Source organism: Helianthus annuus, chromosome 7, assembly GCF_002127325.2.
Source record: "Helianthus annuus cultivar XRQ/B chromosome 7, HanXRQr2.0-SUNRISE, whole genome shotgun sequence".
Taxonomy (NCBI): Eukaryota; Viridiplantae; Streptophyta; class Magnoliopsida; order Asterales; family Asteraceae; genus Helianthus; species Helianthus annuus.
In genome coordinates this window covers 4850944-4875405 of record NC_035439.2, presented here as the reverse complement: position 1 = coordinate 4875405, position 24462 = coordinate 4850944, and the positions used below count along the sequence as shown (strand labels likewise).

General features: G+C 35.3%; 1 protein-coding gene and 2 long non-coding RNA genes across 4 annotated transcripts; 1 reads left to right on the top strand and 2 right to left on the bottom strand.

Moving 5' to 3' along the window:
* The first annotated feature begins 9115 nt into the window (after nt 1-9115).
* LOC110866149 (putative UPF0481 protein At3g02645) lies at nt 9116-11763 on the top strand. 2 transcript variants are annotated; one of them, XM_022115452.2, is made up of 3 exons: nt 9116-9198; nt 10193-11533; nt 11600-11763. In XM_022115452.2, exon 2 carries the CDS (start codon nt 10196-10198, stop codon nt 11519-11521), a length of 1326 nt encoding a protein of 441 aa, XP_021971144.1. In that variant the 5' UTR covers nt 9116-9198; nt 10193-10195; the 3' UTR covers nt 11522-11533; nt 11600-11763. The 2 variants fall into 2 exon arrangements, with proteins under 2 accessions (XP_021971144.1, XP_035831412.1); XM_035975519.1 differs by lacking the exon at nt 9116-9198 and having other exon boundaries at nt 9342-11533.
* A 1593-nt stretch (nt 11764-13356) lies between these two features.
* Nucleotides 13357-14579, bottom strand: LOC110866150. The gene is made up of 4 exons (XR_002551189.2): nt 14454-14579; nt 14278-14357; nt 14150-14186; nt 13357-13628 (listed from the first exon to the last, which is right to left on the bottom strand). It is a non-coding gene; the product is annotated as an uncharacterized LOC110866150 (long non-coding RNA).
* Nucleotides 14580-16154: 1575 nt separating this feature from the next.
* Nucleotides 16155-18211, bottom strand: LOC110867654. The gene is made up of 3 exons (XR_002551728.2): nt 17851-18211; nt 17396-17629; nt 16155-16495 (listed from the first exon to the last, which is right to left on the bottom strand). It is a non-coding gene; the product is annotated as an uncharacterized LOC110867654 (long non-coding RNA).
* Nucleotides 18212-24462: the final 6251 nt, after the last annotated feature.

The following is a 24462-nucleotide window of genomic DNA, read 5'->3' as shown; positions in this document are numbered from 1 at the left end:
TGTTGGCGGATCAAGGAAAGGCCTTGCAAATCCTCAGCTTCGGAGGCCTTTCTTTTCTTGCCTCCCTTCCCTCTGAGGGGTGCCTTGGGGATTGAAGCAGTTGGGCTAGCAGGAGTCTTCTTCCTCGAGGATTTGACATTGGCGAGATCGGTGATGCTGAACTTCGAAGCTGACTTGGTGGACTTTCCAGCACCTACACAACCAAAACAAGATAAGTATCTAAATTTTTCTTGAATTTCATTATCTAATTAAATCTTTAAACAAGGATACTTACTTGACATCGTGACAGAACCAGAGGATACTTCCTAAGAATCTTGGGTGGTAGACTTGAAAGTTCTTGTTTCAGGGTCCAGTCTCTTGAAAGCCAAGAGTCTCTCTTTAGCAGCCGGAGTCAGTCTGAGATGTGCAACGGAGATAGCTGTACAACAAAAGAACAATAAAAAGTCAGTGATCCTTATATCAAAAGAAAGGTTCTCTGGTGATCTTCCCCAGGATCCTTCATCCTACCATGGGTAGCCCACGTCTTGGGTAGATCCTTCCCACCTGGGATAGAATCTCTCCTCACAAACAAGAAGCGCCGCTTCCAGTTGGTGTCATTCTTGGTGGCCTTGAAGATTGGATGCTCCTCCCCAGGTTTTCGTTTGAATAGATAGCGATGGGAACCAAAGGTGGTCAGGTCATACAGTTCTCCTAACTCAGCCATGCCTAAATCTATCCCCTCCTGCTCGATGATCCTTTCAAGGGTATATAAGACCCTCCAGATCATCGGCATAGCTTGGATGTAGGATATGCCGGTCAGGGAAAAGAAGGACTGGGTGAAATCTGGGAAAGGATATGTGTAACCTATGGCAAACGGGGTCACAGGGAAGGCAACCCATGAATCAGAAGTATGATCGCTCAGGGCAGAAGGATCATAGGGTTTGAACACGGTGTTTGCAGGAAAACAGTACCGGACCCTGTCTATTTGAGGATCGGTGAAGATACAGCGTTCTTTAGCAGAGTCTGTGATGATCCCTTGACTCTTGAAGGGGCTTTCCTTCCGGTGATCTTTAGCAGGGGAATTCCGAAGCATCATTTTGAACGGAATAGTAAAAAGAAACAAAAACAGAGCAAGCAAAGAGAGAAGATGAAGGGGAGAATACCTGGTTGATCTTCTGAATACGGTTATAAAGGGAGTAGCTTTGAATTTAAATGCATTCGATCATATCTCTATCTCTATTTATAATCATGATTTTGCAGGAATGTCACTTCTGTGACGTCACGATGCAACGGCTAGTTAGAAATTAACGGCTAGAAATCCGTTGAGTTTGTTGCAGATAAGATCAAGAAAACATAATTTGTTACTTTTACATTACACTCCTTATATTTTGGGGGCAATTATTAGGGGAGGGTTTTCTATCAATTAGTGATCCTTGCTTATTATCCTGACAAGTGATCCTTACTTCTGTGACAGATAGTGATCCTCAGAAGAGCTTCAGGATCAGGATCATGGATCACCTTAAGGATCCTCATACTAATGATTGGCTGTTTGTATTTCGTATTATTTTGCAGGAGTATTGAACTTGACTTGGTCTTGGCAACGTTACTATGGAATATTCCCCAAGTATTTCGCACTCATTTGAACGAAAATGGACGTTGTGGAGAACGTGGGAGAATGGCATGAAAGTCGGGCAGTTAGTTAGCTTAGTTTAGCTTTCATATTTAAAGGGGTGACGAGCTAAAATTAGAACACTTAGCCATTTTTGCTTACACACACTCTCGTACAATTGTAGTCACAAAGCTCTCAGCAAACACTTAGCATTTCTCACATTTTTACACGTTTAAGCATAGTGATCCTTGTACTTAGCTCGTCACTATTCGAAGTTGTAAACTTTAATTGATTTATTTGAGCTTGGTGATCGGTAGTTTCCATCACCTGAGGTTTTTTATGCCGGAGATCATTCGTTGATCAAGGGCTTTTTCCTCGTATAAATCCTTATGTTATTCGTGCAATTTATATCATAGTGATCCTTATCTTAGTTCTTCATTCCAAGCATCATTCCCCGTAACTTGGAGTTTGGTTGCATTATCCTAGTGTGATTTTTAACCAAAACACTTGCTATCAGAGCTTCATATTCTGCTTCATTATTAGTGGCAGGAAACTCACATCTAATGGCCTGGGGTAATATGTCCCCCTGTGGCGATTTTAGTAGTATACCTAAACCTACACCTCTTACATTAGATGCACCATCAGTATATAATGTCCAGGATTCTAAGTTTTCTCCTAGCTGTTGCACTTCTAGGTCTACTTCATTTTGAATATCACTACTGAAATCAGCCACAAAGTCTGCTAGAGCCTGAGACTTTATAGCATTTCTAGGTTCATATATTAGATCATAAGCACTCAACTTTACTGACCACTTGGCCATCCTGCCTGACATCTCTGGCTTCCTAAGCACACTTTTAATAGGATAATTAGTTTTAACATGAATCCTATGTGTCTCAAAGTAATGTCTAAGCTTTGTTGATGCCATAACTAATGCTAGTATCAATTTTTCTAGGTGAGAATATCTAGTTTCAGCATTTAATAAACTTTTGCTAACATAATAAACAGGATACTGCTGACCTTCGTGATCCTTTACGAGGACCGCACTTACTGCATTCCCTGACATTGCAAGATACAGGGATAATGGTTCACCATCCTCAGGCTTCATCAATAGAGGCGCGGTTGAAAGATACTGCTTCAAATCCTGCAGGGCTGCTTCATGCTTCTCACCCCATTCAAATTTCTTATTCTTTTTCAGGATATCATAGAACTCTTTACATTTTTCCGAGGATCTCGAAATAAATCTATTCAAGGCTGCTACTCATCCTGTTAACCGTTGAACATCCTTCATATTCGAGGGTGACTTTATATCCAGGATAGCTTTAATCTGCTCCGGGCTTGCCTCTATCCCCCTTTTTGTCACCATATATCCTAGAAACTTTCCTGCCCCCACTCCGAAATGGCACTTAGCAGGATTCAGCTTCATGTTATACTGATCCAGGATATCAAATGCTCCCTTGATATCCTGGAGGTGATCCTCAGCCTTTTTAGATTTCACCACCATATCATCGATATATACCTCCATGTTCTCCCCCAGCTTATCCTTGAACATCATGTTTACTAATCTCTGGTATGTTGCACCTGCATTTTTCAAACCGAAAGGCATAGCAGTATAGCAATATATACCTGTTGGTGTCATGAAAGCAGTATCCTCCTGGTCAGAAGGTTCCATTTGAATCTGCTGAAATCCTGAGGATGCATCCATGAAAGTCAACATTTCATGCCCGGCAGTAGCATCCACCATTGAGTCGATATGTGGAAGAGGGAACGGGTCTTTTGGACAAGCTTTGTTCAGGTCTGTGTAGTCTACACAAACTCTCCACTTCCCATTCTTCTTTTGAACCACTACCACATTTGCTAGCCATCTAGGGAATTTGATTCTCTGATCATCTTGGACTTCAATAATCTTTCAACTTCCTCTTGGATAATTGCATTTCGCTCAGGGGCGAACTTCCTTCTCTTTTGTTGTATAGGCTTGAATGACCTGTCAATTCCAAGCTTGTGAGTAATAATGTCTTTGGATATACCTGTCATATCCTCATGCTTCCATGCGAATGTTGACATCCTGCATTTCAAAAAGTAAGTTAATTGATCTTCAATATCCTGAGGGATATTGGTTCCTACGAGCACCGAGATATCAGGATTATCCTGATCCAGGATAACTTTCTTCACATCCTGCTCCGAATTCTCCACGATATCCTGGGCCCGCATCTTTAATTGCTATGCTGCATTTGGTTTGGTCGAGGATTTCATTGAGGATGAGTAACATTCTTTCGCCTCCTGCTGATCACTATCGACTTTGACAACTCCCCAAGGGGTAGGGATCTTGATGCATTGGTGATATGTTGATGGTACGGCCTTCATATCATGAATCCATGGTCTTCCCAGTATGATGTTATAGCAGGATAGAGAATCCATCACACAGAAACGTTGTATCGAGTTGACTCCTTCAACATATACCGGTAACTTTATCTCTCCCACCGTGTTCCTAGCTTCTCCACTAAAACCAACGAGCACAGTGGACTTCGAAATAATGTCCATCGGAGATACATTCATCCTCTTCAATGTTTCCAGCTGAATTATATTGACAGAACTACCGTTGTCTACCAGTATCCTGCGTACAAAATGGTTAGCCACATATAATGTTATTACCAAAGCATCATGGTGAGGATCCTGAACAGTATCCCTGTCATCACTATCGAAAGTGATCACTTTATCAGTTGTGAGGGTAGTCATCTTGACTGGTTTGTCTCCCCTCTCACTCTTAGCTTCCTTTGCATGTCTCTTAGCCGCTGAATACGAAGTCCCACAAATGTCGGATCCTCCTGAAATAAAGTTAATTATCTTGGCATCTGCTGGGGGTGATGCTGCTCGCTCAAGATCCTTCTCGGGATCCTGCCCTTTATTTTTCTTTCTTCCCAGCAAGTCCTTCAGATATCCTTTGCTTAGTAGATAGCTTATTTCTTTTCTCAAGGCAATGCAATCCTCAGTAACATGTCCGAAATCCTCATGGAAGGCACACCATTTGGATTTATCCTTCCAATCAGCTTTTTGTTGATTCTTCCGAGGCCACCTGGCTTTATCTCGCAAACCCTGCATAGCATACATTAGTTCAGGTATATTAACGGAATAACAATATTCGGATAATTCAGGATATTCTTCAGGATCCTCGTCTTCAACAGCATTTACTCGCTTGCTATCATTTCTGCCATACGGCTTAGAGCGATATGGCTTATATGAGGATTCTGATTTCCTGTTGGTTGATTCGTAGGTCGAGGTAGAATTCATCCTCTCTTGCATTTTCTTGTCATCTTCCAAACGGATATATCTCAAAGCCCTATTACGAGCTTCGTCGAGATTCCTGCAGGGATTCATTACAAGATCCTGAGAATCCTTTTGTAACCCCATCTTAAAATCTTGCACGACTGTTGCAACATCAAGATGTGGGATATCCAAGGATTCTTGACTGAATTTGTTCACATAATCCCTCAAGGATTCCTGAGGCCCTTGAGTTATCCTGTAAAGATCACTGGTTAGTTTCTCAAAACTTCGACTACAAGAAAATTGACTGTTAAATAAATTCACTAAGTGAGCAAATGATGTAATCGAATGAGGAGGAACATTTAGGAGCCATTTCAAGGCTGATCCTGTTAAGGTAAGACCAAAACCCTTGCACAAGCAAGCTTCCTTGAGCTCCGGAGGGATAGGGTTGATCTCCATCCTCTCCCTATACTGGGCAATATGCTCTTCAGGATCCGTGGTTCCATCATAAAGCTTCATGTTTGGAGTCTGGAATCTTTTTGGGATTTCAGCATCACAAATAGGACGTACGAACCGAGATATCCTGTGGCTATCCTGGGATACTTCAGGAATTGGCTGAACCACCCAGGTACACTGGATATCATATCCTTTAGCTTCTGAAGTTCCCTGGATAATGCTGATGTCACAGCTGCATCCTGCAAAGATCCAACACTGTTAGTGGCAAAAGTATTATTATTATTATTAGGCACGTTACCAGTCGGAGGATTCTGCCCATATCCTGAAGCATATCCTGAGCTCCTCATGGTTGACATCCTAACCGAGGAGGGTATTTCAGGAGTATGATTCTGAGGAAGGCTGGGCACAATATTCCCCCTAGTATCCTCAGTATACACAGCTGAACTAAAGTTCAAAGCTCTGGGTTGTAGAGGAGTGACGATATCTTCGGTGGATCTGCTTGAGCCAGCTTTTAAGAGTTGTATCTCTCTTAACAGCATTTGGTTTGTTTCCTGTTGTTGCCTCATTTGTTCCTGCACACTTCCAAACAAGGTTAGAATTTCATCATTTGAAGCTAAAATCGGAGCAGATCCCTGAATATTCCGAGTAGGGATAATATCCTGAGGTTGCGAAAAAGATTGCATCCTTGGAGGAGGTGGTGGAAGCACCGGACCAGTGGTAGCAGAGGTCATAGCAGACACAGTAGAAGAGCTCATGCTTGATCTTGAGGCCATTGCAGATAATGTGGCAAAAAGTTTTGAAAACAGAAAACCGATTAATGATTTCACAAAGATTTTTAGTAAAGATAGCACCACTTGCCCCACGGTGGGCGCCAAATTGTTTTGGTCAAAAATTACCTAAGTAATTTTGTGATCAAATTAGTTTTGTGAGGTAGTGTGCTAAGAGAATGTGTTCAAAAATATGTTAATCAAGTTATTTGCAAGAATAGTTTCAGGATACGACTCAGGATATCGAGTTGTATCTATAATCAAACAATGAGCAAAAAATGTAAAGGTTGACACGTGATGTACGAGGAAAGCCCTTGATCGATCTAGATCTCCAGCATAAAACCTCGGGAGCTGACAATCGCAGCTGCCTTGTTCTTCTTATTACTTCAAACTTCAGGATACAGTGCAGGATGTGGTGCAGATCGACTAAGTGTTACAACGTAATTTGAATACAAGTGTTTGGATGTGGTGTTTGCGGTGAGCTAGAGTAAGAGTGTACGAGAGTGTAAGTGGAAGATTGTGTGCCTTAAACTGATCCGCCCCCATCTATTTATAGTAAAGATAATGTAACTAACTATCCTACATAACCGGGATCCAACGAATATTCCTTAGTCGAACGTTGTAGACCTAGTCTTTCGGGTTCAACGTCTCTCCTTTAACAGATACGCCCGAGTCTTGAGGAGATGAAGTCCATTTGACCGTTAGCAAGTCCCAGTCTTTAACTTGCACGTGATTAATTCGATATACTTCAGGATATTACCCAGGATGTTAGCAATATCCCCGTCCAGTATCCTGATTACAAATAAACAATCACAATCAGAATATTAGTCAGGATATATGTTCAGAAAATGGCCCATAACAGTAGGGTAGGCCCTAGCTTGGCTGACTCGAACCCTAGACCCAACACGTCCACGACACGTGGCGTGCTAGGGTTTTCGCCTGATCTTTTAACTGTCGCGGCCTGCGTAAGACTGAGGGAATGTCTTCGCGGCCCGCGAGCGACCCCTAAACTTGATTTTTATTTTATTTTTAATTATATAAAGGTATTTAGGGTCAAATCTCGTATATATGGCGTATTTTAGGACGTATGGGGGCACTCTAAACATATTAGAGATGTCGGAAATAAATTTTGGAGGGTTGTTATAATTGTTGCCTATTTGTTTAGAAGATCATGCACTTTAATGTAATGAGCAAATATTGTTGTAATGGTAACAAGCTTGGATTTATGATGGTGGAGCAAATGAGTAATGGTGTATGAAGTCATTTGGTTGTTTTAAATTTTTACTCACTGGTTTGTTTTCGACACGCCCAATACTTTTTAAATGCGTAGTTAGTGAGGAATGAGGATCTTAAACAGGTCGTATGATACGTTGGTAATTTTTTCGTGTCTTAGCAGGTTGTTTCATGGAACCTGCTTATTAACAGGTTCGTGTTCGTGTTTCAAAAATCTAACACGATAAGATTTTGTGTCGTGTTCGTGTTTACGTGTTTCGGGTTAGTGTCTTATCGTATTCGTGTCTTAACAGATCGGGTTGACCCGTTATGCCAGTCCTACATATCCAGATTGTATTTTATAACAGTTTTAGCCCCTAACACTAACTATGTTACTTTTTTCCAGTTAAGCCTAAGGGTATTATGGTCCTTTTATAGATTAGGGGCTGTTTATATAAGTTATAAAGTTCTTTTAATATTTTCATTTGTGTAATTACTTAATTTTTATTTCTTTATTTCACGATTATTATTTAACAAAATACGTTTTAAATATACAAATAAATACATATTTATTTAACAATGTGTTTTTTTATAAACTTCGTTTTTTAAAAAAGTTTGTTTTATAACCTTTTTAAAACTGTCTATCGTTTTTAAAGTGGTTTCTTTTTAAACTGTTTGTTTTTAAAATCGTTTTTGAGTCCTTTGTTTTTTTTTTAAATTGAACAATTCATTTTTTACCATTCTTTTTAAAACCATATATTTTTTAAACAATTCATTTTTTAAAGTCGTTCATTTTTAAAATCGTTTATTTTTAAAGCGTTCTTGAAAATCCGTTTTTGTAAAACGTTCCTTTCATTTTTAAAGCATTATTCGAATCGTTTATCTTTTTAAAATCTTCCAATTTTGGACCATTCGTTTATTCGAAGTTCGTTCATTTTTTAAACCTTTTATTTAGTAAAACCATACGCTTTTTTAAACCTTATATTTTAACAAAAAAATTTAGTACCTTTTTCTTTATTTTTATGAACAATTTAAGGTTTTAAAAACCGGATGATTTTAGTAAACAAAAGATTTGAAAACTGAACGAGTTTCCAACAAACAGTCCAAAAAATGGAGAATTTTAAAAGGACAAACGATTCAAATAACGTTTTATAAATAATAGTAACGCTTTATAAAAGCGGTTCTAAACGAACGCTTTAAAAATAAACACTTTTGAAAATGGACGACTTTAAAAAAATGAATTGTTTAAAAATTTTTTTAAATACATATTGAATTAAAAAAGAATGGTAAAAATGAATTGTTCAATTTAAACAAAATAAGGACGTAAAAAAAACGATTTTAAAAACAAACAGTTTAGAAAGAAACGATTTTAAAAATGATAGACTGTTTTAAAAAGGTTAAAAAACAAATGTTTTTATAAACGACATTTATAAAAACATAAATTGTTTAAGAAATATGTATTTATTTGTACATTTAAAACGTATTTTGTTAGAAAATAATCGTGAAATAAAGAAATAAAAAACATAAGTAATTACACAAATAAAAATATTAATGAAGCTTATAACTTACATAAATAGCCACTAAACTATAAAAGGACCATAATACTGTTAGGCTTAACTAAAAAATACATAGTTAGTGTTAGGGGTTAAAATCGTTATAAAATACAATCTTAGGGTCTGATATGTTAAAATATTATTTTTTGAACTGAAAAAGTTAAATTAGTTAAAACACAAGGGCCAAAATAGTAATTTACGCTAAATTAAAAAACGTTGTCTCCCACAAAACTCAAAGCGTTGCGTCACTCACCCTCTACAAAATGGGCTAAATAGATATTGACTTTTGTATCAACAAGGATTACTCAGCTGATCGGATCTACACCACTCTATTCCCTCTTTTGCAACTCGATTTCAAGGTCAGGTAAGTTGTAGTAAACCGAACTTAAGTTTCTTAAAGGCTAAATTTCAATGCAATTGTTCAAATCATGTAGTTCCTTGTTCCAATTCTATGCATTTGTGATTTTGAGTTTTTTCCTTTTGGGAAATAAAAAAAGTCAACGGAACCTATTTTCTGGTTTTCAGTTTGTTATTTTGTGATATTGAATGTGCAGCTATGTAATCATTCTAGGGATGAGATTTTTTTTACCGAAATACCGGTACTATACCGGTACCGTACCGACGTCGTACCGTACCGATCATAAACGATACCGGTATCGGTAATAGATTTTTCAAAATTCGGTATCGATACAAACGGTATCGGTACCTCTATTAATACCGAATTAAATATTGATAAGTTTTTATGTTTTTCATTTTAGATTTGAATTCTTCTAAGTTTTCATGGCATTCTAGATATGAACAACTTCTTGTATGTAGGCTTTACTTGGATTCGGAGTTGATGAATCAAGATTGTTATCGAGAAACCTTGTTGCGAGTTTGTTAGATCCGACAACTGTTGGGAATCGCCTCGATTGTAGACGTTGAAAAAAGTAAAAAAAAACCATGAAGCTTTTATTAAAATGGTAAAAGTAAAAATAAAAAAAAAAGTTTTATCTTTAATAAGGAATCAAATGTTAACCTCATAACAAGAAATGGGTGATTGCAATTATATGGTTTTTTTAGGTAAAACAATGGATAACACCAAAGCGGTACCAATGTGGTAAAGTACCGAAATACCAGCACCGTACCGAAACCGAATCTATAAATACGGTACGGTAATCGGTATCCACATTTCCTCAATTTCGATAACGGTACCGGTACCGGTATCGTACCGATCTCATCCATAAATGATTCTGAATATGCTAATTGCGACCGTGGTGTTCTTTTAATTTGTTTCCCTCCAATCAAGTAACTAAATAAAAAGTTACAGTATAGCTCTCAACAATACTTATATTCTGGTCTAATTCATAATTGCATAGGAAATGACATTCCCTATAGGCAACGGTGATTTGGAGCTTGGAGATGTAAACATGATTCAAGACACCTTCCAAAGTCTTCTTGATTCTATAGAAAACGAAGTCAACCATTTTAACCGCGTTTTGCCACAGATTGCCAGAGTACCTCGTACCCTACGAGAACTCAACCCCAGTTCTTTTAACCCTCGGGTGGTCTCTATTGGACCTCTGCATAGAGATGACAACAATGTGCAAGCATTTGAAAAGCAGAAAATAATTTGTTTGAATAATCTACTGCGTCGTACAAGTCCCTCATTTGGGGATTTATTGAAATCATGTGTGCAGAAGGCCTACTCTAAAATGAAACAAATCAAGGCATTTTATGTTTGGGAGAAGACCATTGATGATGCGGTAGTTGCCAAAATGATGGTTGTGGATGCTTGTTTCATACTTGAGTTCATTCACTGGTATTCGACATCCGATGAACCATTTTTGGGAAATAAGTTGCTGCCCAAAACTATAATTTTTGACTTGGTATTGCTAGAAAACCAGATCCCTTTGTTTTTTCTTAATGAAATATATGAGTGCACAATATTGAAAACTGCTCCTAATCTCTCCTTTATTGAATTTATTCATCCAATTTTAAATGATCTCAGCCTCTTTGAAGATGAAATAAAAATCAACAAAATTTCCATTGATACATCACCTCATATTCTAAGCCTTCTACATGAATGTTACAAGCCTCGAGATGATATTAAATCAAATTACTTAGAGTCACCAATCCATTCGGCTGTAGATCTAGACAGGGCAGGGGTCAAGTTCAAACCTAACCAAAGTCCAAACTGGCCCATGGAGATGGGTGTGACGTCATCTATGTTCCCATGTTTTTCATGGTGTTGGGGTAACAAAACTCTTAGAATGCCGGTATTTCTTGTTCATGATTTCACAGAGTTGGTGTTAAGGAATCTCATTGCTTACGAGCACTCCTACCAAACTCGTAATCATATTACATCATATGCTTTTGTCATGGATATGCTAGTTAATACTCAAGAAGATGTTGCTAAGTTGGTAGATTCAGAAGTCCTTGTTAACGACCTGGGTTCAAATAAAGAAGCTGCTAATATGATCAACAACATATGCAAAGAAGTTACAGGTGAATATTCCTTTTACTGTGAACAATGTGAAATGTTGAAAGAGTATTGCGATGGCTATTGGCCAAAAAATATAACTTGGTTGATGAAAACTTACTTTAGTAGTCCATGGAATATCATTGCTTTATTTGCTGGAATCATTCTATTTGCTCTAACCGTGGTTCAGACCGTATTTACTATTAAGTCTGCTGGAAGCAACTAAAAGAGTTTTAGGGTAAGCTTTTAACTTTTTTTTTCCACTATTAATTAGACAAGATATCTTGATAGTTATTATATACAGGGGTGTTTGGAGCAAGGAGAAGTAAAAGGGTAGTTAAGCAGTTCAAGAGAGGGGTCTTTTCTGGATATGTGAGAAGTGAATTGAAGTTTGGAATATTTTTCAGTCAACATTGATGTGCCTATATGATTCTTTTTACTCTTTATATATTTTTGAGTTAATTGCCATTTTAGTCCCTGTGGTTTGGGCCATTTTACCAGTTTAGTCCAAAGGTTTCATTTTTAACCTTTGGGTCCAAAAAGGTTTCACAGTTGCCATTTTAGTCCATTTGGTTAACTTCATCCATTTTTTCTGTTAACGAGAAGGCCAATTCGGTCATTTTGTATGTAATTTTGTTAACTAAAAGGGCAATTCAGCCATATAAAATGACCGAATTGGCCTTCTCGTTAACAGAAAAAATGAATGAAGTTAACCCAGTGTACTAAAATGGCAACTGTGAAACCTTTTTGGACCCATAGGTTAAAAATGAAACATTTGGACTAAACTGGCAAAATGGCCCAAACCACAGGGACTAAAATGGCAATTAACTCTATATTTTTATTTGATATGTAATTTAGTTTTTCTTTAATAATACACACACTTGTTATTTTTCTATAAATAAACTTGTAATTTTTCTATACATAAGTATATATTATATTGAAAACTGAATTGTACTCAAAATTAAAAAAACAAAAAATAGTCGAGTCATAACTTTTGTTTGATTTGCATTCTTGTATACTAGTGGGAATGCCCGCACGTTGCCGCGGGTATTTATGTTTTTTTGTCGCATGTTGCATGACGGGTTTCACGGATTTTATTTATACGAATAATATGTTAGTAAAGCTATTATATCAATTCACGAGGAGCAATTGAATATGAATAAAATAATTGACATAAAAAACAATAATATAATAGATAGTTGACGATATTTTAAACCCTTTGACTTTAATAAAAAAATCGACTTTTCAACATCTATTTCTTATTACACATTTATACCTTTTCATGTAAAAATGCGCCAAGTAGAAATCTATGAGGCAAAGCTTTGACAAAATGCTATTTGTAATATGTTAATAAAATTAACTTGCTTGTGGTGTGTTGTTATGTCATAGGTGCCAGTTTTAGAACGCAACACTGAAGTCCAAGGAGAAAGTCTTGATTTCATCAAAGTATATTGATACCAACTTTGAAGGATCGTCACTTTATCCAGATGTAAAATTTCATATCATGGTTTTAAGCTTGAAAGGAATTAATATATGGACTTAATTGTAATTATAGAACTACAATATATAGGATACTATCAAGCAAGAGTTTGGAGACGAGTTGCTTTATACACTGACACATTCTATAAATCTGTCATCACCTCATTAAAGAAGACGGGTTTGATGATGCTGGTATCTCAACCATCACTTTATTTATCATCTTAAAAAAAACAATCATCCAAGCTTTAAAATTAAAAACCACACAAGAAATAGGGCTTTCAATTTACCAAAAAAAAATAACTTAGATTTTAACCTCCACTATTGTTGTTACAGTCAAAATCGACACTAAGTAGAATTTGAGCACCAACGCAAAAAACCATTACTTCCCATAAGTTTTACAACAACGAAATCCAGGGGACTGCACCATATCATTTACTTAAGAGCATATCAATTTTAGTTGTCTTTTTATAAAGGGTCAAATGTAAAAAAAACAAGATAAAATGAAACAACTTGAACATGTTAAACGCGTCAAAACTGCCATGTATTAAAAAAATTTAAACGACCAACGAATGCTCCAAATTTAATAGCTAAGTCTCACAGTAGACGTGTATATTGAAAAAAAAATACCTCTTTTGCAATGATTAATACATCATTTTTGGTCAGATCATTATCCTCTTCATCACAAGATAAAGCTTGATTATTCATAACGTATCTTACTCTTCTTTCTTAAAGAGTCGGATTCTTGAACTTCTTGATCAGGATCTTGTACATCAACCCCATCTTTGCCAGTCTTGAATTTCTCCTGGCAATGATCTCAGCGGCCTAACTCTTGCCGATTTCGGTCTGAAACTTCCCTGCAGTACAAACATCAATGCAAACATTACAAGGACATGTATAATAAGCTAAGAATGCAGAGAGCATGCACAAGATAAACAAATACATTTTTTGTAAGCCTGCAAAAAAAAAGGTGGGGCGGGTAACGGGTCAAAATGAACTGTTTCATAAATAAATCATTTCGGTTCGGGTCAAAACGTGTTTTGACCAAACTGGTCAAGGGCTATGCAGTTATAGCGATCCAAAATCAAATAGCGTTCAAGGGCCGAAATTTGAGATATAGGTTATCGCGGTGGGATATCGGTAATTTTATATCATGCAGAATTTATATCTATACATATACAAAATGTAAAACATATATAACAAGATAAACAGATGCATTTATTTAAAAAAAAGCTGAAGAAATTTGCCCACATCAACAATATTTAGGCCAGACCATTGATTCTAACTTTTTACTTCAAGTGTTTTCCAAATGAGTTAAATGGGTTGAAAGTCGTCCAATATTACTGTAAGCAATAATACGATCGTGACCTAAACGTACCAGTTTCATATTCAAGTGCTTGCAGAATCATCTCAATCTGTTTATATCAAGAATAAATGTCACAAAAAGATAACATTTTTATTAATTGTTATACAATGAGCTAAGGAAAAGATTAATAAAAAGAGTACTTTATCAAAATCTTTAACAAGATTAGCCTCAAGGGAGGCGTTATCCTCGTATTCCCTCCAAAGTTCCTTTATTTCTTCGGCTTTAGGTTATAAAAAAAAATAAATGGTTCAAACCCATTTCATAAAAATATAAATATATCGATCTTTGATAACAAGTAATGAAAACTTAAAAGTACCCCTCTTTCCACCACCAAGAACCTCGCACATCTCGTTTAAAGCCGCTTGCTCAAGTCTGCTCTTTTCTACTTTAGGTACACCATCCGATGGTGTTATATCGCCCACGATAGCTATAAAATGCAGATTAGTATATCATTTATAAGCTCAAATATGACAAAAAAGAATCTAATTCGTTCATGCCACTCACAACATCTCTGCACATGTGCAGGGTGATCTTTTTTCTCTTAAAGAATACCTATTTTAAATCAATTCAGTAGAACTTTTGATGTTAGCTAAAAAAACCAAATCACAAGAGTCTGATAAAAACCGAGCAGTTATCAAAAGAATCAAATGCGTTCTTACGAGACATTTACAAATCGTTCAAATTAGGTTACACTCGCAAGTCTTAATTAAAACAAAAATTAACACGTATCTTGAATTCGAATCATTCAGAAGAACATAACAATGAAGTAAATCAGGTGGTGAATACTTTACCAGAGTATAAACCTCATGAAAAGGAAAAATAGGGTTCTGATGAGGTTTTATGAAAGAGATGATACTCGTAATATAGCCGCAATCCTCTTCCTGGCACCACCATCTTCATCAGAACAGAGAGGGGAAACCTAACAGATGTAATCGTCTGGTTCAAGTTGTGATCTGTTGATTTCAATTGATAATGAGATATTTAATCGGTCGTTTCAATCGTGGGATTGAAGAAAACAAAAGCAAATACAAACCAGAGAGTGATGGTTTCTTGAAGGGGTAAGTCATGCGATTGAAGGACTTCCATGATGAATCAACATTCCGGGAACACCAGGCATCCTCTTACACTCCGACGGTTTTGACTATTGGGATTCTTGATTCTAAATGCAGGAGATGGATTTCACGAGTTTACCCCTGGATCGTCTTAAAAAGTTGTTTCATTTTCTGTTCTGTCTGCTTAAACTTATTTGTACATACTGTATCAAAACTTGTACATATGGCAAAATTACATTTTTGTACATCACTTCTCCTTTTTATAGTACTAGTGGGGATGCCCGCGCGTTGCTGCGGGTTTTTATGTTTGGAAGTAAAAATTGGACTCGTAGATTCAAAATTATGGTGTCACAACAATATATTCGAATTTCATAAGATGTTAGTTTGTTTAACTAAAATAGCATAAAAAGCATAGCCAAAAAAGTAAACATCATCATTTTATATGTTGGTCTTGCTCATCACGGTAAAGAAAAAAATAAACTATATTTCACTCGTTGAAATCAATTTTTATCAACTCCTAGCTAAAAATAAGAACTGCCAAGACCCGTTTCGACCAAACCAAATTGAGATGCAAAAACTAAAACCCTTCGATGATGCCAATTTGGTTATAACCCGTTTCAACATTTTACTTGACCCACACGCTTTGCCAAGATTATCTAAAACAATCTAAAAGTTTTCAATAGGATTCAGATCATTGACCAAACAATGACTTCGATCTAGCAATCAACCATTACCTACAGTCATATCCATCTCCTTTATAAAAATTCAAAAGTGTAGTGTTTTTAGCATGACGGGTAATTTTGGATATAGGTCTTTTCATTATTTCGTGTTTTTTTTTTTTCGTTTGAACGCACGGTTGGAACCTAAAACTTATCAGGGGCGAGCATGTAAGTATCAACAGCTTCCATAGCTTCCTTCTTTATTTTGGCAAATTTCAACCTATTCGACCCAATTGGCCTGCTTCATTTTAAGCTAACGTTTTGATTATAACAATATTAACTATGAGATCAAACAAAGTTGACCCGTTAATAGGTTGGATAATTACAACCTAATGTGATAACAACTTTCAAGAAAAGCCTCAAGATAGATAAAAATGGTTGTGATTATAATTCAGCAATGAAACTGAAGATACATATCCAGAAACCTTTGCAACTCTTGCTCCACAAGCCGCTGCTAATATCGATGATCCGGTTGAGATATTTACGGCGTTTGCACCATCACCACCCGTTCGAACTATGTCCACCGCATCACCTAACCCTTCTACCTTTTTATAATGTTTGATCATGGCTCTAGCTAATCCCACCACCTGGACAATCATAATCATAATTAAAAATAAACAAAAAAGGGGAAAATGGCAAAATGCTATTCAAGTACATCCACTAAGAAATTATTATGATAGTTAATACCTTCGTTAAAAATCGAACTAATTACTTTCTTCTTTTTCTTAAATCTTACTTGCATTGGATACACATTGATTCAAAGCAACACTACATGTATATATATATACACACACACACATGGGTAAAATTCCAAAAAAAAAAAAAAAAGAAAGATACATCTATGCTCTTGCGTCATTGGTGAATTTGACATTTTTTATAGAAAATACATCTATGCTCTTGCGTCATTGGTGAATTTAACCTTCATTTAAGTCACATACTCACATTCTATAACCGACTGATTACGCCTTTTAAGAGTAGATATGTTAAGTTAATCAAAACTAAACTATAACACTTTAAAAGAACAAAATACGATCAAAATTAAAGAGATTAACAAAACTTTAAATATTGTGCATCAAATCGTAGTTCTAATAGTGATTTAAGTTGTCCAGGTGAATAACCAAAACAATGGAAGGAAAAAAAAAAGACTGACCTACAGTAAAACATTTTACAGACCGATCGGGGTGCACTTCCAGGCAAAGTTTTTTAGCAGTTGCCTGTTTGGTCGGCTATAATGGTCAGATATTTTCATTAAAGGGACATGCTTCATTAGCAGTTGCCTGTTTGGTCGGCTACAATGTTATTATTGAAATAATATAACTTTAACCGTAAAAAAGTTATATCAGATAATCCAACCTGGTTATCTGATCTCGGTTATATAATGTTACATAATCACTTTGAAACCGCACATCCAAACATCCCCTTGCAAGTATAATTTGAAACACAAAAACAAAAAATAAGACTAAAGAAAAAAGGCGATAATTTATAACCTGAGTTATGATGGCAGTACATATGCCCCGGCAGAAGCAGCAAGAAGCAAATTTGGTTTTGTTCCAATTGATTTTGTACCATATTTTACCTGGTACACCGTTTTAAAATAACTATATCTGTAAAAGTACACAAACTGTGCTATAAATGATTGCAAATTCTTTGTTCCAAGACCCTGATATAATGATACAAATTGACCTGTAGAAACGGCCTCCCACAACACATCGGATAGATTCCTGCATAATTCACAAAAAAAAAAAAAAAAAAAAAACCCTCTTTATCCAAACAAATTCCCAATATTAAGAATAACAAATAAAACCATACAAGGGACCATAAATATAGCCCTAACTATAGCATAACGAGCTAATTCGAACAATAAAGGATAGTAAACAAATCAATTTATGAAGGATACATGTTAGAGTAAAGGAATTTGAGAACGGAATTTGAAATAGCGTACCCGATTCCATCGCCATGATGTACTTTTGAGGAAAACCTAAGCAGGTGGTCGGATTGATGAGATGAAATTGAAGAAATCAAACAAATAGGAGTCTAAATCAGTGTTGTTGTCGTCGAAACTTTGTGTTGCTCCTGCATTTAAAATTGGTGAGATGTGTCTTGTGTGTTTCAACCATGATGAACTTGAGATGAAATTGAAACACACGATGCTTCATCTGCAATTCGCATTCAATCTGCCTTTCTATCTTCACGTCTCACAATTGCAAAACGATTCATATATAATGGGATATTAGGGTTCATGGGTGAAATCCCTAGCCTGCCCTGGGGAGCGTCTTAAAGTCTGATGAACTTCCTCTTCTATCAGCTTGTAGTCGCTTGTACATGCTTCTTAAAAATATGTATCCCTGGTTAAATTACATTTTTGTACATCACTTCTCCTTTTTAATATATTATAGATTATAGATTTATGGGAATTAGAATGTATATTAACTAAAAAGTAAAAAACTATAATAAAAAAGAGGAAATATTGATGTTTATAGTGTATTAAATTTCAACTGAATATAATGAATTTTTCAAATAAATTCGATGTGTTGTAATATGAATTTATTCAAAACCAAACTAAAGTTTAAAGAGCGCCTTGTATTTCATATTATATATATAAACAGTAAAGATCCCAAGATCCCGTACAAATACAGTTATCATATAAAATATACGAATAGTATGCAAAAGTAAAAAAGGCTCGTGACATTTTTGTAATTATTTACTTTACAGACTAGAGATGATCTGTTGTCTAGTAAAGATCTAAGGCTTGTTTCTAGTGACATGTTCTTCTAAATAGAAAAGTAATAGAAAAAGGGCTATGGGTTGGGTTTTCCAAATTTGATATGGATCGGACCTAAGGTTCGCGTGATGTTTTTTTTTTTTTTGAGATCCAAAGTTTAGGCGGTAATTGAGACTGTTAGTGTCCTTAGAGAATACCAAGTGGCAAAAATTGTTTTGCTTTGATTTATTTTATAGATAGATATAGATGGTTGTAAGTGGTGTCGAGTGGAGGAGAAAGAAAATGTCACTATTTATATGTAAATAAATATAGAGTAAATTACAAGTTTTGTTCTTTATCTATATACCATTTTCAGGTAGTGTCCTTTAACGTAAAAATTTTGTAATTTCACCTTATTCAATTAATCAACACTTGTAAATAAGTCAACTATCGTGTCATGCGTTTCTCGTTAAATGGTTTTATATATCCCTGAAGGCTCAATAAATAAAATAAGGTTAGATCAGTCATGTCATATGTTTCTCGTTAAAAAATAATAATATTGCTTAACAAAATAAATTTTTTATATTATCCTGGATCTAACGAATCAGTTTAATAGTAAAATAACTTAAATGGGTTCGTTTAGTATGAGATGCAATGTGAACGAAGGATAACTACTTTCTAACAACTTACTTTTCAATTAAAACAGCTATATAAAAGAAGGGTAAAGTTCTTGTACAAATAATCTTAACATACTAAACATACAAATTGAAGGAAAACTCAAAAAGACAAGGTGGCATTTTTGTAATTATCAATAACTATCAAAGTTACTCTACAAATATACCTAACCACTCCCCCCACCCCCAAAAAAAACCTAAACCACCCACCCCCCCCCCCCCCACCACCCCCTAAAAACCTAAAAAAAACCTACCCCCCCCCACCCCCCAAAAACCTAAAAAACCTACCCCCCCCCCACCCCCAAAAACCTAAAAAAACCTAACCCCCCACCCCCAAAAACCTAAAAAAAACCTAACCCCCCCCTCCCACCCAAGCTAAAATGCTAAAAACTAAACCCCCAAAAAACCTAAAAAAATCTAAAAAAATAAAAAAAACACACAAATTATTTTATTTTATTTTTTAACATTTTTTATTAAAAAATCGCTACTTTTAGTAGCAGCAAAAAAAAAAAAAAATTTTTTTTTTTTTTGCTAACAAAATGTAGCGATTTTTTTAATAAAAAATGTTAAAAAAAAATTTGTGTTTTTTTAGGTATTTTTGGTTGTAACTTTGATAGTTGGTGGTAATTACAAAAATGCCACCTTGTCTTTTTGGGTTTTCCTTCAATTTGTATGTTTAGTATGTTAAGATTATTTGTATTTGATCTTTTGCCTATAAAAGAAACAGGTGTTTAACCCAAATAACACCAAAGCCAATAAGTAAGCCTCATACTCCCCCAGATAGACCTTGCAAAAGCCTATTGTTGTGGCGGTGGTCACCCAGAAAAGTTTCAGAGATGTCTGATGATGAGCAAAGGCCACAGGTAATTAATTCAAAGATTGTTCTAAAACTGAGTGCTGATCAATGAGGTCATGTTTTTCTGGCTAAAAAATATTGATGTTCTGTTTAGTTATTTAGCAAATTTATATTATCATCCTGGATCTAACAAATCAATTTTCAAAGATGGAGCGATGGCGGCCAAAGGTAGCTATTTCCCAAAATGAGCCTCCTATTGCTAAAAACTCAGTGTTGGAAGTGGAGTCCATAAAGTTAGTGAACGAATCCGTAGAGAACAAGTATACGAAACGGGTCAGTGTCTCTCTATTGCTAAAAACTGATTCACATTATCAGGGTTTTGTCTCATGTCATGTCTGTATAATATATATAATTTGTGCAAAATTTAATACACATACTTAATTATACAATATTTTATATAATATAATATATATTATATAATTATAGGGTCGGGATTTAGAGAAAACGGTAGAAAGTGTGAGAACGGTGAGAACACTTATCAATCGTCCGATCAAAACAATCTATGGACTAGATTGGCGCGGTGGCATTTTCGTAAATAACATCAATTTTATTACGTGAACGCGCTTCAATAAGGGTAAAAGCGTCTTTTGACTACTGCAAACAAAACGCCATCTCATGAAAATAAAACGCCAAAACAAAAATCACACAGCATTCTGCTAAAAACGCCATTAGATATAAAACGCCAAACTTAATTATAGTAAAATCCCGCCTAAAAAAAGCCGCCAAAAAAATCCTATATATACAACAACTCAGACCTTCAATTAAAAAACACAAACAAAAACCCCAAACGCCATATTTAATATATACCATTCGACTGATAAACGCCAGAAAACCCAAACATCAAATATATTGCTGTCAATAAAGTGTAGGTGTATGGTGTGGACAACATTGTAAGTTATCTTTCTTAACTGAGGATTAACAATGTTATCCAACACCATACAACAACAATTTATTGATTTTAGCATGATCAAATTTACAGTTTTAAGATGGTTTATTTTGGGGCGTTTTTTTTCTCCGTGAAACGCCAAAAAACATAACATTTTGGCTGAAAGGGTGTAAATTTAATAATATTTTGCTGCATGAGATGGACAAAAATTATAGAAAAAGAGGCTGATTTCATACGAAAGTCAAAACAGCCAGTGAAGATGCTTCAAAAGAAGAAAGAGACTGGTGACAGTGAAGATTTGAAGATCAATATTTATTTTGTTTAATTTTCTTTTTCAGTTGATTGTTATTTAATAATAACAACAACAACAACAATCATACCCAGTAAATCTCACAAATAGCAGAACTATTGGTAGGGTCTGGGGGAGGTGGGATGTAGGCGAACCTTTCCTCTATTCAAGAATAGAGAGGCTGCTTCCTGAGAGACCCCCGGCTCCAAAACAACCAACAGACAGATAGACGAAAACGGGTAAGTAAATCGCGTAGCAGTAGGCAGATAAATCATCAGTAAGCAACATATATGCATAAATACAAGAAAATCATCATATGTTGGTCTACCTAAAGTGTAAAAGAAATCTAACCCCCCCCCCCTCCCAAGGAATAGGTAGGACACGTCGATATCCTCACCTACAAGTCCTTAGCCTTAATCTTATGTCTCCATGCACTCCTATCATGAACCATGTCCTCAGAGAGGTGCAATTCTACCAAATCTTGCCTAAGTCTTTCATCCCAAGTCAACTTGGATCTGCCTCTACTCCTCCTTCCTTCCACAGTCATGGTTTCTACTGCTCTAACTGGTTCTGTCAACTGCCTCCTCTTCACATGCCCAAACCATCTCAACCTCCCCTCTTTTAACTCGTCTGATATACTAGCTACTCCTAACTAATCCCTAAAAACCTCACTTCTTATTCGGTCTAACAACGCCATATCTAATAAAAACGCAAATGTCTTAAAAACGCAAAAAAGGCAAATGTCATACACCTTTGGTGTTTATCAAACCATCATAAAATTACTTTGGACAAGTATTATAAAAAAAAACTTTTTTTATGTATTCTTTTTTTATTTTCCTTTTCAATTGATTGTTGTATAATAAAAACGTCATATATAATAAAAACGCCAAAACTATAATAAAATTAGTTTGAAAAAGTATTATAAAAAACCCAAAAAATAAAAAATAAAAAACAAACTTAAAAATGTAACTAGAAACAGTAACTTCAAATCAGAAAAACTGAAGATATGGAAAATTTATTATATTAGAATCTAAAACGTCAAACTTGAAAGATGGGACGTGTTACAGACTTCAGAAATAAAGCTGGTAAAAAATAATAATTACAAACAGTAACTGAAAAGACGAATACTTTATTATAATAACGCACCGCCTAACTTAGGCGCCAAAAAGAGATCCTATAAAATGATACATCTCAGCAACTTCCATTTGATCAAACAAAAAAAAACAAACGCCAATACTACTAATTACCACTCACTGAAAAACGCCAAAAAAAAAAATCAAAGAGGGCTAATATGCTTTCTTGGATATTCAGTATTGTTATTCGTCAAGTTTCACTAAATAAATTGTTTGGCGGAGGCGAGTAACTCAGTAAGATTTTGCTGCATGAGATGGACAAAAATTCAAGAAAAAGATACTAGTGTCAGTCATATGGCATTTTGTGTTTTTTGTTCTTGAAGAAGGCTTGGATGAGGAGAAGAGATCAATGACACTAAAGAGTGGGATGAATATAAAGATGAAGATCAACATGAAGAAAAAGCGAAAAATCCACCCACACGTCATAGATCTATGTCGTCAAACATCCACAAAAAGCAACTTCAACAGACGAGCAGGCAAAAAAATCAAACCGATGGGTTTGTTAAGTTTTACATAAAACGCCATATTTTGGTGTCAGTTCTTGTACTATTAAAGAACAAAGAGACTGATGACAGTGAATATTGTGAAGAGAAATCAGATTAGGATTTTTAATTTATTTTTCTTCGCTTGTATTTTTTCTACTGTGGCTGAAATATAATCCAACAATTGTAAAACGCCAAGATAACCCAAACGCCAAAATGTTTATAAAAAATAATAGAACAATGGGCCAACTTGTTAAAAATGCCTTGAAAAACACCATTCAAATAGATTTCCCTGACCCCTGTGTTACAAATGGCATACGATTTGAATAAACATCATAAACGCCAAAATGTTAATAAGATGAAACCATTAAACGCCATTAAATATTGAATTTGGTTAACGCCAAAAATCTTAAAAACCAATAATATTGGGAAAAGCGGAACTGAAAAAGCAGAAGATGAAAGGACAAAAAGCCTCTCCGCCCTTTTCTAAGCGGCGGGACACATGTTGGGCCAGGAAGCGTTCTCACACTTTTGAGCGTTTTCTCCTGATCCCGTTTCTATAATTATATAATCTATATCTATACTAAATAACGGTGAAGGGGGTGCCCCCTAATGAGGTGAGGGGAATGTTTTTTAACCTAATCGTACGATGCCATGTCATTTCCCCTCTCTAACTCCCCTTTTGCCCAAAAACATACGGAGCACACCCCTCATGAGACAAACTATTTTTTTTCTTTTTTAATTAATTAATAAATGAAACAAAATAATTCTAACAAAATAAAATTACATTAAATTAAAAAACTTATTAAAAACATTACATTAAATAAAAAATTAAAAAAAAACATTAAAAAACTTACCAAACAACTCTTCTCTCCATACGGTGACTAGTCCTCCAATTGGCTCCCCCTATGCGGCAAAAGTTGATGGTGGCGGTGTGCCCCCGCGGCAAACACACTCCCCGCTCCCCTCCCCGCTTACGCCCCGTTCACCCTAATAAAAGAAACCAATGAGGAGACACATGTCATTCAGTTGAGCCATCTATTTTTTAGTTTTTTCCTCTCCCTCCACTTAATTATAGATAATTAATATTAATTAAAGGTAATTATAAAATTAAATTTCATATAAATTTAAATAGTTCGTATAGGAGATAATATAATATTTTGAAATATTTATTAGATTTTAAAATTATTTATCCTGAAATTAACAAAAGACGTACACTAAATATAAATTAATATAATGTAAATGATTTATATTTTATTAAACTAAAGTAGTTAAGGGTAGAACCTATTTCAAAAATGTTTATAAGGGGTAAACAAATACATTAATCAATGTATATTGGTTCTATACTTTTATTTTCGTGTTCAACTCTCAACTCAAATACGGTATTCACTATGTTTATGTGACATTTATAAGAATCATTACCGCAATCACCACATCCATCATTTATCATATATGGAGTATATCCGTTAGTTTTTTTTAAGATATAATTTTTTATTAGATTCATTCAACCCGTGTAATAAACGAGTTTTTTAA